At 46.3% G+C, this 19,864-nt stretch overlaps 2 protein-coding genes across 2 annotated transcripts; one reads left to right on the forward strand and one right to left on the reverse strand.

Annotated features, from left to right (window-relative positions):
* Window positions 1-2,386: 2,386 nt before the first annotated feature.
* On the forward strand, window positions 2,387-16,080 carry T265_05820 (hypothetical protein; the record flags this gene model as incomplete). Its single annotated transcript, XM_009170927.1, has 6 exons — window positions 2,387-3,182; window positions 8,246-8,538; window positions 9,648-10,029; window positions 11,638-11,993; window positions 13,334-13,503; window positions 15,661-16,080. The coding sequence occupies 5 exons, from the start codon at window positions 2,890-2,892 to the stop codon at window positions 13,462-13,464; spliced, it is 1,455 nt and encodes a 484-aa protein (XP_009169191.1).
* On the reverse strand, window positions 11,767-11,967 carry T265_05819 (hypothetical protein; the record flags this gene model as incomplete). Its single annotated transcript, XM_009170926.1, has 1 exon — window positions 11,767-11,967. A coding segment is annotated over one exon (201 nt), but the record flags the coding sequence as incomplete, so codon positions are not given.
* Window positions 16,081-19,864: the final 3,784 nt, after the last annotated feature.

The raw sequence follows: 19,864 nt of genomic DNA on the forward strand, positions 1-19,864 counted from the left end.
ACGGGCCGATGAAGATGTTCTAAGACACCCCAGCTCAAGCACACAAAACCGACGTACCATCATATTGTCTGCTGCAAGGTGAAGAGCAGTTGCTACTCACAGTTAGCTTTTGTGCAAGTCACGAGGTGTTCCCATTTGTTTACCACCTGGGCTAGCACTTATGTTGGTCCTTTTCCCCAATCCCCGTGGCCTTATTGCATACACAGAATTTCCACATCTTGAGACCACTTTTTCCCTGGAATAAGGGAAGTTTTCATATGTGAATCGCCTGACCCAATTGCCATTCCATTGGCGGTGGCTAACCAAATACTATCTATCAGTGCCGCATCTGCCCCCGCCTTAGGTTTCAGTGGCATGACTGTCTGCTGAGGGTAATTGCAGGGCAGAACAAACGGTTCTTTGAAAAATCAAAGGTGTCTCAGACACCCAAGACCAGAAACTGCACCAAGTATCCGATTGCACAGACGCAGCAGATATCAGGCCACCACAAGACCACCGGCCCGGATGATCAGCATCGGCGTTGTAAGGTGATGGCTCTCACGAAATTGGTGGCTTGTATCAGCTGACGGGATCCCGTGCGATCGCCGCGGTATGCCGACTGCACTAGTCGATCACTGATGTCTGTGAGACCGACAGTTATATAGTGCCTGTTGCTGTAATAACGCGTACATTACGGTATGTGGTTTCTGAGTGAGTGTGTACGTGGTACCGAATCGGTCTTTTCCATTTGACGGTCCACCGAGCAGTTACAACCCTCCATCCATCAAGCGATCATCAGGGGTTATGCAATGATGTGAACGTCGATCGGTCCACAACGACACTCTTCTTGACCTTTATTTCAATCTCAAGATGACCGCGACCTCTTCTCATTTCTCATAGACAGAACGTCTAGACCCTTTCCATGGCCACATCCGACTGTGACGCCACCCTCACGTATCAGTCTGGTTCTCTTGCTGCTGTCATCCCGCAAGGTACGCTGGTAGGATAGGATAACAGGATGTCTAACGAATGGTAGTCAGACCAATAGCAACAAAATCTGTCTTCACTGAACAATTTGGTATATTTTCACTTGCCGGAAAATAGTACCAATGAAACTTGGTCCAGACCTAGGAAACGTTGTTTCAAATACTCCGATGTTTATCCCGGTGTACTGTGTCATCCGTGCGCACGCGTCTGAAGACTCCTAAGGTCTTTGAGGCATATGGTACCACTGTCCTGTATACAACCCTCTTCATCTTCAAATTCACCTGCGCCAGCTTAAGCGCAAATAAACCCCAACGTCAGCAAACCTGTGTAGACATCGACCCCTGCCGACAATCCAAATTTTTAAGAATTTGATGAGTGGGTACTCACAACTGTATAAAAGAAAGATATCCCAACGCTTTTGCCGACAATGTACATGACAAATGATTGAATGCGTTTTATTTCAGAATCACTTTTGCATCCAATAAAAACAGATTTCTGTAACAACATTTTGATAATTTTCAGGTGCGCGCACGTTGGACAATGTCCACAGTTCGACTATGAAGGGCCGTCTCTGGCCACTAAATTAGGCCTTCGTGCTCCATAATCATGAGTCCGCATTATTACGGGCCAGGTGGTTGCGATAGGCAACCAAAGTAGGTGAAAACACGACTAGCTATCATGATGAAGACCAGTCGCTGGCTACGGTTCTTGGCAACTCAGCTGCTCTTTATGACGTAACCGAGCTTACTGAATGCATGCTTTCCATTATGAGACACCTAACCAGAGCGATTATAATTCACATTGTCTGAAACTACCGGAATACGGAATAAAAATTGGAAAAGAATCAAACTTAAACAGATTCCGAAAAAGGCAAGGTAGATCGGGGGACGCGTTATTTTGAAAATATGCAGGGAAACCACTAATACATACCGCAGATTTTTCTTTTAACACGAAGACATTGGTTAGAACTTTTCCTCGAGATGCTAATAGGCTACCCCATATTCGCAGAAGTAAGTGAATTTTTCGAAGGTTCTGACGTTTCCCTGATGAAATAAATTAATCGGGAAATTGAGTAGAGAATACCAGTCCGAACGTTTGAGCCCCATTCAGGCATCCCGGGGAAATTATTCCGCCACACTTATGCCGGAGGCATGTTTGCTTCAGTAGAAAATGAAATTTGGTGATCTGCAAAAATATGGAGGTGGGTTGAAACGGCTTTCGGTTTGAGCACATACACAACCAAACGCAACATTTCGCGCGAAAAGCTTTACTCCACTCGTAAAGGTTTAGCAGCCAAGGGCATTGTGCGGCTAATGGGTTCCCCTGCTAATAGTTCGGGGATCAAAATAATGCTAAATGAAAACACGTTGCACATCAGGAAAATGGGCAAAAAGCTGCTCAATCAGCACGTAACAACCATCAAGTTCCAACCGAGTATCAACCTCCTCGAGCTTTTTCAGAACATCCCAGGCTCATTTGTTTACCTGGACTAGTTTGAAATTGTCCCGCCATTTTATTGCGATGTTTCGGCGTCAGCAGTTCGATCGCGTGAATCCCCGCAATGTTGCTCCCAGCAGGCATACGCTCTTCATAAGAGGTTTACCAGGCACAACAGATGTGACGAAGGTCAAGTATGTTTCGCTGTACCGTGTTAACCCCTTCAGGGATTTCTTTTCCGAAGAAACCAATTCCAAGTGTTCTGTCGACTTTTTCTCGACATCGGAGGACAAGAAGCGTCTGTCAGTGGCTATTCGATTTAAATCTCATGATTTGGCGAAAGAAATCCTCGCAAAGTACAACTGTTCCATATTTAATTTGTGTCAGGTACAACAATAAACACCTTATGGGTTTCCCCGTGGAATTATCGTGGTTTAAAGACCTGAAAAAAGCTAGAGCTAAAAGTATGTCCTGTTACCTCTCAGTATGATTCGTGCAGTGTTCGAGGAACAACGCCAAAGTGGAGGACGTTCTTTTCAACGCCAGGGCTTCCGTGGAAATTTTCGTGGCAATGATCGTCGAGGAATGGGAAATTCTCCCAATGGCTTTTTTGAGGGTGAGCGTCGCATGCGAGCAGGATCTTCTTCGTCTGACGGCGCGGGGGGTGGAAATGCTGGACGACACCGATACAGCAACTCACGAAGTCGATCTTTCACTGGATCGTCATCAAGGACTGGTAGTCTATCTGGTCGTTCGGTTTCTGGCTCTCCCCGTATGAGGTATTTCGAGTTCCCATAGAGCTGTTGTTCTATTTTCAGTTCCATGAGTTTGCGTAGCGTACTCTATAAACGGGGGGGGGGGCTATTAGCATCGACACAAATTATAACTGCATGCAGGTGAGAATCTTCCTCTCCTGCCCTCCAGATTGGGGGTTGGAACATGTTGTGCCGTGTTCCTTCAAATTCGTAATGTACTTGCATTTCCAGCCCAACACAACCGCATTGCGGTTGGGCTTTTGAATCAAAGACTTTGGTTGTGGACCCTAATCGTTCTCCCGTCTGTGGTCGCCCTGGCAGTACACTATCCCTCGTACAATCATGGCATTTACAGCTAGTAATACTCATGCCTCATCGAGCGTCGCGTGGTGCCATCAGCCGGGTCACCTTACTTGCTGCATACAGCAGAGTGCGCAAGCGAAAACATGCTACTGCTGACACCTCCGTTCCTACGCTTTCACGTTTTCCGTCCTCCACTCACCCCACTCAAATATAAATACTTTCTCCACAGGTCCCAGCACTCCGACCGTTCTGTTCGCCCCGCGTCATACGTAGCTGAGATCTGAACGTCCGAGTTAAGTCATCACCCTAAGCATTTTGAAGTCTGTCTTCAAACCCAGAAAACCGGTCTACTTTGCCGTTCTTAATGTTCGCATACTGAAGCAAGCAGGTCAACAGGTGGCTCTTGCTCGTGCGCTGCAGCTGAATATGCTGGGGTGGGTGTTGTATTAAGCGACCGAGCGGAAGTGTGTCTGCTTGATTAGATACTCTTTGATAGCCTTTGTGCGGTTCGTTTGGCAATATCTGTTAGAGAAGCTAAAGGGAGTGGGGGTCACCGCATTATCTGCTTGTGCCCCAATGGTCTGTAGTATCAATCTGCTTACGACAGCTTTTATGACGCTCAGGGTGCCCTTCTACAGCGGGCTAAAAGCTCAGGTATCATTGTGGTTGCTGGTGACGAACGCTCAGGTAGGTAGACTAAGCGCTACTGAGGCCTGATTGGGTGGTCGTCCTAGGTTGGACACTAGACGTATGGACAACGGGGGTCGCTTAATCCAGATGTGTGCCGGCTTATCCGGAACAGCGAGAATCGCCTGACAATATGGTCCCCACGAACGAACCAGCGCGGAATCCAAATAGACCACATCGCCGTCAGTCGGTCGCCGTCGGTCGCCTGCCTCTCATTTTGGGACTCCATGTCGCCAGCATGGGTTCAAACTTGCGCTTATACGATGCCGCTTTACGGGTGTACGCAAAGCGCTTACACCTCGCTCGGCCACTGAGAAGCTAGTGGACCCAGAAATCAAATAAAACTATCAGAACCAGCTTCTCGAATACCTGCCGGGCGGTGTGACCACTAGGGAAATATCAAACCGTCACTCAAAGCCGGAACGTCTGTTTTCGGCACAACCCAGCCAACCTCATCCAAGCATTGGATCTTTGATAGGACCGTGTCTTTACTGGAGACCCGGCGACAGATACCTCGGCCGCAATCACAACATCCGACACATCAACTGACGTCAGGTTAAACTGGGTGTCCGTGCCGACCGAGAAGTTTAGTGGACCCGAAAGCGCGAAGAAATGGAAGATGCAAAGAATGCTGGAAACGACCGCATGCTGTTCCAATTGAATCGTTCGACTAGCCCTGGGGCAACTCTTGTCAGCGAAACGATCAGGGATCAAAATGTATCCCTGATATGCAGCAAAGCAGAACGTTTGAATCGCTGGGCACGGAACTTCAAATAGCCATTCAGCTGGTCACCTGTTACCTTTACTCCAGGATCCTGGCTTCCGACAGAAAGATGTATTACTAATATGGGGCCGCCTGCACCCTCAGAAGTGTCCGAGTGTTTGCGTCATCGTGCAGCCGGCCCTGACGAACTTCCACCTGCTCTTCTCAAGGATGGTGGTGGACTTCTCAGCCAGTGCCTACTTGGGTCTACCTAGGAGGAATAGACCGTCCCATACAACTGGTGAATCGCTGGTAGTGCTCATTATCAAAAAAGGTACGCGCATTGAATGTAGTAACCACAGAGGTGTTAGTTTGACTCCTGTTGTGACCAGGCTCCTGGCGTCACTGGTTCTTCGACGGTGGCACGCGAACCATTGACTCGTGAGAACCAAGCGGGGTTTCAACCGCCTAGAGGTTTCCTTGACCACATCTTCACACTCCGTCAGGTTTAGAGCAACGCCATATGTTCAACTTCATCATTGACGAACGCGGGAATGTCTTCATCGAGCAGAATGCTCCGGCTCTGATGTCCCATTGATCAGGTTGGCACTATCGTCGGCGTGGCAGAAGCCTTTTTGGCGACGTTTTTTCGTGTATCGGAAATTGTATAATAGTCCAGTAGCTAGCTCATTTTTTCATCAGCCCCCAAATGGTACAGTTATCACCAACGCAACACACCAGTGATCCATGAAGCCTAACGGCTTTGAAGTCGGTCTGATGGAAGGTCTTGAAACAATTAGTTGTTGATTGGAGGTTAAAATAAGATGTACTGAACTTCGAGGCCGTGTTCCAGCATCCGATAGATAAATATTTGATCACCATGTGCTCTCTGCCAACGTTGCCTTGCATCTAGGCTTTTGCGCGTCCTTATGTCTAGGAAAGGTACCCTGGTAGTATCCCAGTCCACACACTATGAGTTGCACATCTTTTTTATTCACTTTTTTTCATTCCACTATCCAAAACTGTGTTTTGGTCTTAGTCGCGGCACAGGGATTGGCGAAGTTCTTAAATGCAGCATCCGCGCTCACGTCTCCAAGGTAAAGCTGACGTAACTCAGCCCTGGGGAGAGTGATGGTTTAGCGAGTTTACTGACCGGGTTCAAATTCAACCTCTGCGTCTAGCTTTCTATCTGCGCTTGGGCAGCCTGCCAATGTCTCAGGCCTCGTGCTTCTTTCGGGTGGCGTGGTCTCTAGGTATCGAAAGTGTATTGCGAGTTGAGCGATTTTTTTTTACCTTAGTCTATCAGTCTTTGGTGTATTTGTTTCCCATGCCACTGAAAAGAAACGGATCGACGTGTTAGAGCTTTGCTGTCAACTGCCGTATTTGGGCATTTGTGGCACTTACAGAACCTCGAGGAAGCCGGCTCAGAAAATAGGCGAGGAAAGCTGAGGTATGGTTGTTTGATGCGTATGCGGAATCCACAAATAGAGAATGAGTGTAATTTCGGCTATCGCACGTCCTTATGCCTGTTAGGAAGCGAACAGTAGAAGAGCGTTTAATGCTGGAGATTAAGTCGATTGTGGAAGCCTTGGCTCGGAAGCTAAGAAGTATGTTAATGCAGGTGTTGACCATTGCAGAGGACGTAGAATTTCGTAGGCACCAGCGTCTAAATAGAGAAACCAGGAGCTGGATTACCTAGTTGGATCTGGAAACACGTTAAGTGTTCATGAAGAGCGCGCCGATTTGCTCCAGAGTTCACACGCTGTGGTTTGCGATAACACAGGACAATGAAGCCAAGAGCAGACAATGTGAGCGGTTCCATGGCTGAGATCTACGAATGGACTGACCTGGAGGCTAAGAGATGGAATTGAGGAAAGGTGAACGGCATCACCGGTGGTGTGCTCTCGTTTACCCAGTGTACCGTATGTAGCAAGACAGCCCGGTTGAAGTATGTGGCATGTAATCTCTCAGTTATAACACCCTTCCGGCGCCTAGCTGTAACGCTACTCGGAGGAAGCACGAGGGCTGGGATACTGCCAGGTTGCCCAAGCCTAAACAGAGGAAGTCGAGAAGCAGAGATCGGGTTCGAACCACGGACCTGTCTCAATAAATTCGAACCTTAAACCATTTCTATCTCGAGCTCTAAAAGCAAGGCGGCGGTGTCTAACGGATGATGCGATTTTTGGAGGATGTGCGACAACATGCTCCGGTCCCCTAACCAATCTGGTATGAGAAATTACGAGTGTCGAGCGGATAACTTGATGTGGAAGCTCAGTGTGTCATTAAAATGCCCAACCCCCCGCCAAAATACGGTCCGATGTCCTGAGGAATAGTAAGGACTGAACCGAGGTGCTCAACCCACAAGTCCAGGCTTCAGTGCCATTTCTACTTTGGCGTTGTGAAATAAGGAATGTGAGATTTGCTGCTTACCTGAATTTCGATGGATCAGATAAAACTTAGTGGTCTGAAGCTATTCCTAATATGGTATCGGACCAATAGTGTGTCCACTCGAATGCCCTGTACCCAATATAAACCCGAGGGAGTACAACGAGAAGATGCACAGTAAGGGGCAGTTCTACAGCCTGGAAATGCTCAACTGATAGTCCGTATTTGTGAGTCAAATTGGGTACCACTGAGCAAGTTTTCTTTTAGGTCTGTACAACAAGTCACATTCACCTCTAGTACTACTCTAGGCTTAGAACTCTGGCCAGTGTTGCGGCTTATATGTAAACGGTTACATGAATAGAATGATAGAATGCATCAAAACAACCCCAAAACACGATGGTACAAACTAATGCAAAGCCCACAAAGTGTTTAGGCGATGATGATAACAACGGGCAACCGCAGCGAGGAATGATTTGTGGTTCCCGTAGTCTAGGCGGTGAGCACAATCATGCAAATATTCTAGTGGCTTGCACTATTCATTAGCCATACGGACTGCTAGTGGTAACCATAGTTCAGTTCGCTCTATACTAGGTGCTCAGGTTTAGGGCCGTTGTAGACAACATTCAAGAACATCTAGAGCAATAGTTGAGATTTGTACACATGGAAACAGCCTAGCATTTGAACCCAATGTCACCCGTGTCGGGGAGACTAGTTGTCACCAATACTAATGAACCAAACTCAAAGCACATCCGTATGATGCCCTGATTTGTTCTGTCTAAAAGATTATAAGAATTGAAAATCACCTCTAGCACCGTCACGTGCTCTATACAATGTGCCAAGACATTTCGGGTTTGTACGCCGATGGCCTGAGACAATGCTAGGGTTGACATTCCTCGAACATCACTGCAGGGAATATGTGTTGGCAATAAAGGCGGTTTCCGGACAATCACAGAGCCCGGAGTCTTTTTGTTAATTTCGTATATTTATTCCACAATTTTAACATCCTCAGGAAGAATTATCAACAAAACGCTGCCGGCAGTTTGCGGGCGGATGCTCGGGGATTTTCCGATGGACAACCGGGCTCGTTCGTTGACCGCAATCCACCTCGTAATCAATCTTACCGTTCAATGAGCAGAAGCAGCAGCAGTTCCCGATCTTCTCAAGGCATACAAGCACGGAACAACTCAGTCGTGCGCGGTTCCTCTACTCAAAAGGCCCAACCTGCACGTTACCAGGACGTTCATCGAACTGCATCCCCCTTGAACTTTTCTCACGCATCTCGCAGAGGGCAGCGTATATCAGGTAAGGGTATTGGCTTACCCGGTTTGTCCGGTAGATTTAGCCAAGTCGGTTTAAAAAAAATTCAAATTTTGTGTAAAATTAAAAAAGGCACGCTAGCCCCACTGAAGGTGTCCCAAAGGGGATTATCATCCGGCTTTCTGTGGCTTTCGTGTACGTGGACGTGGAAAAATCATTAATTTTTCACGAACCATTGTTGTGGTCTCCAGTAACATGCAAGGTGGTGGCAATTAATCCTGAATTGCGTAGAGTCAACCTGCTTGACGATGCATCGAGGTATTCCCGTTCCGGATGTTGTGTAGAAGTGAAATTTTCGAGTTCCCTTTTAAATACAGTCCATATGAAAGATAACTTGGAGGTTGCGGTCCATCACGTTGGTATGGAATCCCATTATCCAGCTTCCGCGATACTGGTTACACGCCTTACCGTCTCGTGGTGTTGACTTTGATGGTTAATCTCGAAAGGCTACAATTCTGAGAGCCAGGTCACCCCCATGTCGGACTGCAGACCTTGGTTTAGGAATGGCTTGCGATATCTACACACAAATTACTAGGTCCAGTCCTTGGGTGACTGGCATACACCCGTTTCCAGGCCATTTCACCAACTCCTGGAAGTAGATTTTTCAATCAAACCATCCAGTAGTCTTGATATAACCATAATGCAGCCCATGCCGGGTTTCTCGGCTGTAATTTGCTTTTTTCATAAGGAATTTACAAGGTTGCTGGAAACTCGTCGACAGCCCACGACCAGGTAAGCCCTTCTTGGGGCTCATCAGGTAGGCGCAATCCTCGAGTTTCCGTCAATCTTACTTGTTCTACTTGAACCCAAATTATACTAATTTCGACAAATCAGTTTGGTTTCCACGGGGGACTCAAGTGATTCTCTCGTTTATGATGTTCTTCAACTGAATGTGCTGCACACAGGCTACTTCATGTTTCGAGATATCGCAGGAGAACATCATAAACGAGAGATTCACTTGAATCACCCGTGAAAACCAAATTAATTTGCAAATGAGTGTATTTGATGGGTTAGCTTTTATGAGTTAGAGCAAAAGACTGCTGCAACTCCCCCCTCAGACCAAAACCTGTAATTTCCTGCTTTTTTTACTTCAGGATCTCCTGTGGAAGATGCTCCGGACTACTCATTTTCCAACGCACCTGCTCCAGCTGGTGATGGTGGATCGTCACTTGTTAGTGGTTTGATACAACTGAAACGACGCAATCAGCCAGACGTTAACGAATCTCGATTACCCCGGCGTAAGCGTAGAAACTCCGTCGATTCATCTTCTTCCGAACTCTCTGCACCTTTAGACACTGCTGGTGCCGGGCGACTTCGTACCATGGATAACCGTTTGTCATCTTTGTCCCCTCTCGCCAACACTAAACATCTTCGCAAAGGCACCGTCACACCTGACCAAGCTAAGGAAGAAATTCAGTCGGATCTTCCGAAGCGAAAGCGACAAAAACAACTCCCTGATTCTCCAGACTCTTTGAGGTATTTGTTATTCGCCACTGTCGTTATAGCGGGATGTTTTTCCGCGTCTTTTATGCTGTCACTCACTGAAGCTGAGAGTAAGGACTTGTCCAACCTGTATTTGGAACTTGGCACTTTCTTCCTACGTGACACTAAAAGTGAACGATAGCCTTCAACATAGTATTTACATGTCCGTGGCCTGTTAGAAGTTCGGTTTTGTTCGCGCAGCTGTTCGGGGTGTTCCAGAGTATTATTTACACGCAACTCAGCTGATGTGCAACCCAACGTCAACCATAAACTTGGTCACTATTGTGGATTTTACATGCAGTTGTGTGGAGCATTTCGCCAGTAAACATTCGCGAAATCCACATTTAAGTAGGTTTGGAACAACACAGACTAAGCGAAGGAAGCTTTTTCCATGTGTTTATCAGGTTAAACTCGGGTAAAATCTTATCCGATTTGTAAGAATAAAATTCAGCGATCCAGTTTCGGTTGGTCACACTTAAAAGTTTGTGAGAGCCATGGGACTGCATCACCTGACTTTTAGCCACACTATTGTTAATGTCCTCTCCGATAGTTTTCGGATACAAGGCTCCGACTAGTGAGTTATCGTTCTGCTAGATGTCGACCGGTCTGTTCTTCGTAAATAGACTACAGTTGTGACAGTACTCGTAAGTTATCTTTTATCAGATAATCGTTAAAACTGAACGGCTTATAGCAAACCATCCCCTCTGGAATCTTGTATGAATCTGATGAAGTGATACTGCTGTGTTAGTTATTGTAAGTAATAAGACGAGAATCTTATAGATATCTAATTTTTGAATAGTATGGATGGTAAGCACGAAATACGAATGCATAACCTGGTTGTTTCGGGCAACGGGGTACGGCGACTTGGTTTAGTGTCCCTATAACGGCTAATGGTTCACAAAGAAGCGCAGTTGATGCCAGCTCGGAATGGTGGTTACGGCAGTGGAGCGATATAACATGGGTGGGGATATTATATCCCTAAATTGGCTGCCATTTCACGATGGGTTGATCCATGTCTCTAAATCCTGTCCGAAAGTGAGCGATTACCATTCCATTCATGACATTATTATAAAGTGACGCGTTTCCGGAAAAAATGCAAAGCTGGTGGAAAGTGGATTATGTGCGAAGGGTGAAGAGAATCTAGAAATTCAAGTTCACTAAAGACATCCCAGATCCTGTCGTGAAGTTGTATAGGTGTCCGAGGATTCAGCATTACAATGAACTGGGAGTCTTGTACCAAATCATTCACATCACATAGTGCGCAGTTCTGATATTAAGTGTGCAGATGTCATTGTGAAGTCTGTGAATGACCCAGCTTTAGGTTTCTTTCCAAGTCTACCTTTCATGTTTGTTGGCTATGGGTATTTTTGTGGCCGGTTGCATGCACCATGTAAGCTTTTTCACCCATAGCTTCCTATTTTTCATTTGAGAGACATTAGACCCGGCAAGTCTCTATTCTCGGTGACTAATTCGCTTTGCACTTGGTGGCAGTGACCTGGGGTCGTGATAGGTCATTTGGAGAGAGTTTAACTTTTGAGTTTCACTTGCCTAGATCTATCTGAGTTCAGTAAGAGCGATTTCTTGCTCTACCTTTCTGTTCAGTCCACCCACCATTCGAGGTTCTTATGTCGGGTCATCGAAGCAACCTCCGTCGTTGGATCAACAGCCTGGAACCCGTAGCAGTCGGCAAGCCACTAGCAAAATGCATCGTGGGGCTGAATTCGATCGACATCAGCAATCAACTGATGATTCTCGAATACATGCGTCCGAAGATGATAGGTTTGATGAAGCTGCCGGTTGGCCACAATCGGCCCGTCGGGCACCTGAGAAAACCCGAAGATCTGCGAAGCCCGTGGAGGAATCCGTGGCTGATGATTCAAGCTTCTCCGAAACGGAATTCCCATCCAAAAGACGAAGAGGAACTCGGAACATTTCAAAGGGTGAAGATGCTGAGAACGGTTTGTTTAAGATTTTTTTTTACTTGACAGTTATTTTCGAGTTGCTCATGACAGTGGCATTGGGGACTGAAAGTACATATGTGTTATCCTCTAGAACACTAGAGTGATGTTGGTGGAATCATCTGAATTATTTATCTAACAGCCGGTTTAAGCGAGCTTGTGAGACGCTCTATCCCTTCTGTTGATCAGCAGATCAACAGTTGACAGTCAGTCCATTCTTTTAAATAAAAAACGTCCTTATGTTTGCGGTAGTGCACCAAGCAGAATTCCCTGCCGCAACTCCTCGTTCTACTCATTCTTTCAAACTCTCATGAGCTGTCTCAAGTTCTGTGTGATCTGTTGCATTGTCTACCCGCATTTCTCGGCTGATTTTTTTTTGATAAATAGGCTTTATCATGACTCCGCAGTTTGTATGCCTCAGCAACCCATTAAACTAGCTCCGAATAGACCCGTGCGGCATTTGCGGTCCACTTTACAACATTCACCGGCGCGCATTCCCCTGACCATGTAGATTAACGATGAAACCGATTGACTACTCTGGTAGTCGCACTTTACTTGCTGCTGCTTTGCCTTCAGGATTTGAGTGAAAACAGCAGTCGTTCTAAGTTTGGAATTCTTACCCTTCACACAGCTGTTACAAGCAAAAGCGTAACCACGGTGACTTCTGTGCTATCGAACTCGAGCGTCGTCAGTTGTCGTCAGTAGGAATGGTTCGGCAAACGGTGAAGCATTAGGAGTGAAACATGGGATAGCGTGTGTATAATACCGACAACGTACCGACTGCTTTGCCAAATAAAATATCGAAGTTGATTCTTACAACACTAACTAAACCAAGCATACGAAACAGAACACTGGGAAATGATGAAATATTTACTTCCATGTGTCCTGTGGCTTCGCGTCACGGGACAATACATCCCCAACTACGTACATAAGGGTTTAAACGAATCGCAGCCATGATCAAGGAGAACTTGTCTTGTCAAGGTCGAGCCTAGAGGAGCTTCGTGCACCCAAAAGATTACCAGCATAGATCTGTCTCCTGTTAATCAAGTGCCAAGCAGGAACAAGCTGATCAACCTCGTATTCACACAAGATGGCATGATTAGGTTGTAACTGCTTGAGAAACGAATGTTGTTTGTGGCTTGCCAGGCACGACATGGGTTCCACATGTTTTTATCAATGCCAGAATATCACCATCTGTGAACCACACGAGTGTCTCCATCCCAGCATCCCTAGCTACCAGATTTTCGATGAACTGGAGTTAACCTTAGTTGTTTGTTGGGTTTGTTACACGCTTTCCAGTGGTATCCGACTTGCCATTTTTCTTCATGGTCACATTTTAGAATCCAAAACTGAAACTGCAGTCTCCGTTCCTGATGATCCTATAGAGTTGATTCGACAGCGTAAAGAAACCTTGGCTCAGGTATGCCTCTTGTTCATCGTTTATGTTACCGGTGCAGGATTACAAGCGTGACTGTGAAGCATTCACGACTGTCGTAAGAACATTGATCAGGCAAGTATTTCCATCATTTTGTTCCGATATTCACTGACATGATTACTAACCGATCCTTTGATACTTTTAGCATTTCGTTTCTCTCCCGCACGTCCAGGAAGAGTGTTCGTTGCCTTGGATTTGGTGGATGAATCTTCAAAATTAATTATTTGTTCCCGAGTTGTTAACGTCGACTGAGTTTCGGTAGTCTCTCTCAGCCAGCGGATGATTATTATTTGCTGTTGGCACCCACAGCTGAAAGATTGATCTACTTATTTGCGCGACAAGCTTTCGAAGTGGTTTGACGCCGTTCATCCGTGTGTATTCTGGTCATCGAGCATGTGGTTGTTTTGTCGTTTTCATCCGTAACATTCCCTTTGGGCAATATGAACATGCTCGTGGAGCTTCTTGTCATTCCTTCAAAGTTGCTGGAAGTATTCACCAGTTGTCTACTTCGAGTTCTAATTTGTACCTAAAATTCTGAGCTTTGCTTGCTCCGAAAAGTAAGTTGCATTAGGTTGTTTGTTTCCGGAACAGTTATTCGGTTTTCCTCGTGATGCTTAACATGTGGCTTCATTGTTCTTTTTTCAGTTGATTTCGAGTCGATCACAACAATCACTTAAACTTAGACTGGTTTAATTTGTGAAACTCATCCGACAAACCGATGCCCACTAGACGCAATGAGGGTTTGACTTTACCCGTATGAATGCTCGAGTGCCGAACCGGATAACCTAGCCTCCGGCGAGGTTCACTTAGCGAGCGCCGGAGAATATCGCTAAATAAATAAGCACAGAAATCGGTGCTGTGTAGTGTAATTCTTACCCGGTGTTAGTATGAATTCACTTCATGGAGAAGTTGTTAACTGGTGATGCTGAATGTAAGGAATAAGCTCTTTGTACAAGTCCCTGAAATTGAATTGAATTGGAATCGAATTTTGGACCGATTAGGATACGTGTAAGAGCTCCGTATGTTCACAACTAGACACTACATTTCGTCTAATTCTAAAGTAACTCGGTCTAGATGCGGAAAGCGTCTCGTCATTTGCCGATATGTAATTGTGAGCTGCTGGACAAAAAGAAAACTGAGCAAAACTTCTGTGGCGTGCGTTCCATTCGATGTTCATTTCGTCATTCGAATTTTTTTCCACAACCCACGACTGTTCACGGTCCAAAAAGCTCTTTGAATTGAAACCAGTCATAGGGAATGCCTAGTTAGGCCTCTCCCACGTATCGTTCAGTGGCTCGCAGCTGATTGAAATAGCCTGTGGCTACAGATGCTAGCAGTCGGTCCTTTCACTATAGACGGTGCTACCAACCTTTGGACAGATTGTTTATCAACCTCTAACACCAAACACTTCACCAAGCACTTCATTTTATCTAACCAGCTGGCAGGTAAACACAGTGAATTGGGCAAAATTTGTGAATTCAGCTCTGTTGATAATAATTTGCGCGAGATACGAGTGGCCTTATCCCAGCCAGGGAAAATCACGAAGCCGGGGTAATATCCAGGCAATGGACTTCTCGGTCTATTGCTCAACGTATCCCTAGAGTCAACTCGAACTTCCGAATTTGCCCAGTGATCCCTCACATTTGTTGCCAGAGCATACCATCAAGTTTGCTCACTCGAATCTGAGTACCCGTGACGTTCCTGCGGGCACGCCTAAAAATAAGCGACAGCTCAGCAGTTCCCCGATGATTAGGCAACACTCGTGGTAACCCCGTTCAACTGCTTTGGCTAGTTTTTGCTGTTTCATTTTTGACTGCTAGCCCGTACCGCGTTAGAAGAATGACTGTTGCATAACGACTAAAATATATGACGTCATTCTATCGTGGACCTAGTTAACGTAAGCATCGCCAGTCTGCTCCGTCGGACTTGAAGCCTGACGGGTCATGGTTTTCGAGGCTTGCACCGCAGTGCAATTGGCCTTGTTCAAGAATTACACGCATCGTTGAATTGTCACTTTTTTCGGTAGACAGTGGCTGGGAGCGTAATAGTTTGCGAGGTGATGGTACAATAGTATAGTTTTACCACGTCACTGATTTATTTTCTTATCTCCCTAGCTCACCAGTTCTGTCAACTGCGTTAGTCATCCACCAACCCCCTACTTTGGTGATTATACAATAGAGTATCACGATGAGCCATATGGCCTACTTATGTAATCATGTTATTACTTTTCAGCAAGGACACGGAACTCGAAAGTCGCCTAATGCCGATGTTGAAGGAGATTTTGCACGAAAGGGGCCAACGGTGCATTGAAGAACTTCGTACATTTATCGCGGATCATCAGTCAGAATTGGAAAAGACCGAGGGAACTGAAATACCAGTCTCATAACTTTTAATTCCGCTTTCTAAGACTACTGCGAATCAAGGATGTCTGTATCGGAGCATTTACCATCGTTTTACTTGCACTGTACTTGATTGTGAAAATGTTTTCTTATACCGCGCCTTCACTTCCCAAGTACCTGGTAAACGCCCACCTGCCTCCATAGGGTGGTTACTCACTTTAATTGTGCTATATCAGGCTGTCGGGATATCTCGTGTAGTGCGTGTATATGCGACCAATATGTGTCGTGTCGCATCGAAGAAGCAATTTTCCGGGCGATTGTTTTGACCTGTGTGATAGCTCCTTGTTTACTGGTTTCGAATTTGCTATTCCATTGTTAAGAATGTACCGCATCTGGTCTTGAATCATCTGCCAGCGTGTGGTATCTTCGGCCGGGCAAAGGTATGCTTCTGTTGGTATTCTTCTTTCATCGCAATTCCCGCCGCAGTGGTTGTGCATTCAGGAATTTTGTCACGCAAAGCTTAGTCAAGCTACGCTGAATGGTCGAAAATACCTAGAACTCGTCTTTATCCTGAGAATCATTTTCGGAGCATATTTTCCATATCCTTACGAAGCTCAGAACCTAGGACATCTGGTGATTTGAGCCGCTGGCCTTCGGGAGGATAAACTCGCGGGATTCAGCAGTACTCATCCTGAATTGTGCAGTTTCAAATCAAAACTTTGTGTTGACTGGCTGCTGCGTTGAGGCCTAGTGAAAGTAAGGTTTAAACTCGGGCTGGATTTCTTTTGCATTACTGTTTATCCAGCCGTCTTGCTCTCTGCTCCGACTTATTTGTCGTGACCTGCCGGCTAGTTGCTCTTCCTACTCAACTACTAATTCTTCTCAGTCCGGATTTTTCTCAAACATGGCATCTGAACTTGAGGCACGACGAACTATTTTAGTTCCACTACCGTGAGCGCAGTGGCTGCAGTCAGTACCATCTATGCAGTAGTAATTCTGACTATAGCAACCAGCTTTACTGCTGTGTATTGGCTACTCTGGGCGTTGGGCAAGCTGCAAGCATAATAAGTTACGGGACATCTATTTGGCAGCCGTTCAAACATTGCGTTTGACATCCTAATCTAACTGTAATTGTCTAGGCTCGGGTAACTTGGCAGTATCCCAGCCCTTGTGCTTCCTTCGAGTGGCATGGCAGCTGGGCACCGAAAAGGTGTTCCATCTAAATGTTTTTTTATGATCATTATTATAGAAGGGCAATGACCGTCCGTCCGAATAATCCCCAGTAGGCGCATTCATTACTTGGCGAGATGGACCGCTTCGGACTTTGTCCCTTTTTGTATAAGTAGTTTAGTAAGACCTCGAGGAATGAAGTTGGCCCTCGTCTGGCGTCTGAACTCCGCTACCTTGTGAGGAGAACCCCCGGTTGACGTTTGCTTTGATAAGCGCCTATTGGTCCCCTCGTCATTTTTATGTCAGGTGACTAATAGTAGTGTACTTTCATGTACGCCTGTTACCGAAAACAGCGTGGGGCTAGTGTGTGAATCCACAGTGTATCGCGGAGGAAGCGTTCGATGATGCACGTAGTCAACCAGCTCCAACGGTGATTATGAAGCTAAGAGGCAGTCGGGAGGATGTTAACAGTGGTGACGGGACCGACTCGTTTGAGTGCGTGCGAATTTTTGTCCAAGGTGGTTTGACAGTTTACTGAGCATATGCAATCATAAACCTTCCAGGTCATAGAGGGTTCCAGATTCACTATCCTGGGTTCGACTGCACTTCCGGTACTCGAATGAGTGCCAGCAATTGTCCAGAGGGCTTGGTCCAGCATCTGAGTTGTCTTCCTTTACTGAAGGCGGTCCTGCCACTCCAGTTCGGATGTTCTTTTTTTTGGGGGGGGGGCGGTCACGCGGATCACCTGAAAACTCTAGCACTCCCTGGTTCCTAGGCCTCCTCAGTTAAATTTGCCTTACTTGTACACAGGCGTAAAAGGCTCACTTTCTGATTATTTGGGCTAAATTGTGTCCGGGACCGGTGAAAACACTTCTGCAGTGCCGCTGGTCTGTCTAAGTGGATTTGTTAGAGCCGTACCACAGTCGAAACTCCTGGCTTTTCAAAATGGTGACCTCGTTCCAGCTCGAGTTGACATCCAACGATGCAGCGTCTAGGAGAGTCCAGAAGACCTCTCAGTTGCCAAGCTATTTGTCCACTACAGTGGGAAACGAGCGCTGTGTAATTTGGTTTAATTGGCGTTGAGGCCTCTGAAAATAAATACGTCACCCCCCGAGCCCGCAACACCCTGCACTTTTGGGTCGTTTTTAGCCACTTATTACAAGGGGGTGGTCAACAGATAGAGCTTCAGGGGATGCAAATCCTTCATCATCAGCTTGCTTTTGGCAAGTTTCTAACTGTGATCCGCGGTCTGAGTGTAACCAAGGTTGCCGCAGTTATGATGTTCGACAGCATGGACCTTCCGGTTTGATCTTGAACAGGATCATAAGTTATAGGTGTTTCATACTTCAGATTTCGAGACTATTGCCAGTGTTTGAAAGACAGGTACCTTTCAGCGGGAAGTTCGAACTTTTATGGAATGCTTGGCATTGTATGGATAAGAAGACAAGCGTCAGGCAGGACAGAATTTTCACTACATTGTGCAGCTGACACAGCTCGCATGGACGGAAGCGTAAGCTTCATTGAAAGCTATTGGTTAATTCTAGCCACCAACCGATCCCCGGTTCCCTGGTTAGTCCCAGCCTCTGCATCGTCATCAAGGACAGCAACATTAGTGTTGACACTGACGTTTCACTGCCATACAACCAAATGCCCGTTTTCTAATCACCTCGTTACTGACACGCTGACGCTGTTCGAAACCTGCCACGCTTCTGAGGCATCAGTGGTCAAATACCTGAAGACGTCTCACATCTGTGCGCAGAGTTCACGTCTCACACCCATACAACAACATTGCCCTTACTGTAGCTATGTACACGCGGCCCTTAAGATCTAGTGATATGCCTTTTTGACGCCACAAGTGGCGCAAATTAGCAGACGTAATCCGAGCCTTTGAGATGCATTTCCGTCGGAGCTAATACAACTACCGAGGTATGTCAACCCCCCACAGCACCCAAATGATTCTCCTTCAATTGTAGGGATATGTTCGGAGACTACATGTTCTGAAGCATGGGCTTGCACTTTGAAGGTGCAAGGCGCATACCAAAAGATGGTATGATGGTCGTCAGTCTGTTCAACAGGGCTTATGCTTCGCTTGGGTCTTCAAAGATCAGGGCGATGTCATCTGCGTAGTCCAGATCAACGAGACTGTCGCCAGCAACAATTTGAACACCAGGGTTTTGAAGACCTTCCAGCGTTCATCAATGATGAAGTTGAACAAGGATGGAGAGAGTGGGCATCCTTGTCGGACACCACTTTTTGTGCGTAAGCTTTTGCAGGACTCACCATGCACTCACCCACCCAGAAGTATGCGACTATAGAGATCGGATTATTTTCACAAACTTCTGGGGTATGCCCTGTTGAGCAAGTGTATTTAACAGCACTGGCCGAACAACAGAATCGAACGCATCATTGAAGTCAAAGAATACCAAGATTGTGTGTTGTCTGTGCATACGGCATTGCTCTAAACTCGATGGAGTGTGAACATGTGGTCAACGGGACCTCTAGGCGGTTGAAACCCCGCTTGATTCTCACGAGTCAAGGGTTCACGCGCCACCGCAAGACGAAGAATCAATAACGCCAGAAGCCTTGTCACAACAGGCGTCAGACTAACACCTCTGTGGTTGCTACATTCACTGCGAGTACCCATTTTTAAAATGGGCACTACTGTCGTTTCAGCCCAGTTGTCTGGGACGGGAACCTGGAATCGTGCTTGAAGTGGCCGTTTATATTGATGGAAGAAGTGAACCCAACTGAGGAAGTGAGCAAACACGTATGGAGGTGATACTCTACTCAATAGGTTGCTGATGACTCTTCGAAGAGCTTTCAGCAAACTTATGAGTAGTAGCCAAGTAGCACTCTGACAGAGGAATAGCCAAGACACTTTTCTCACATGATTCGTTCAGTTTGGGCTTCGTATGAATATCGTGCGT

Source organism: Opisthorchis viverrini, assembly GCF_000715545.1.
Source record: "Opisthorchis viverrini unplaced genomic scaffold opera_v5_112, whole genome shotgun sequence".
NCBI classification, from domain to species: domain Eukaryota; kingdom Metazoa; phylum Platyhelminthes; class Trematoda; order Opisthorchiida; family Opisthorchiidae; genus Opisthorchis; species Opisthorchis viverrini.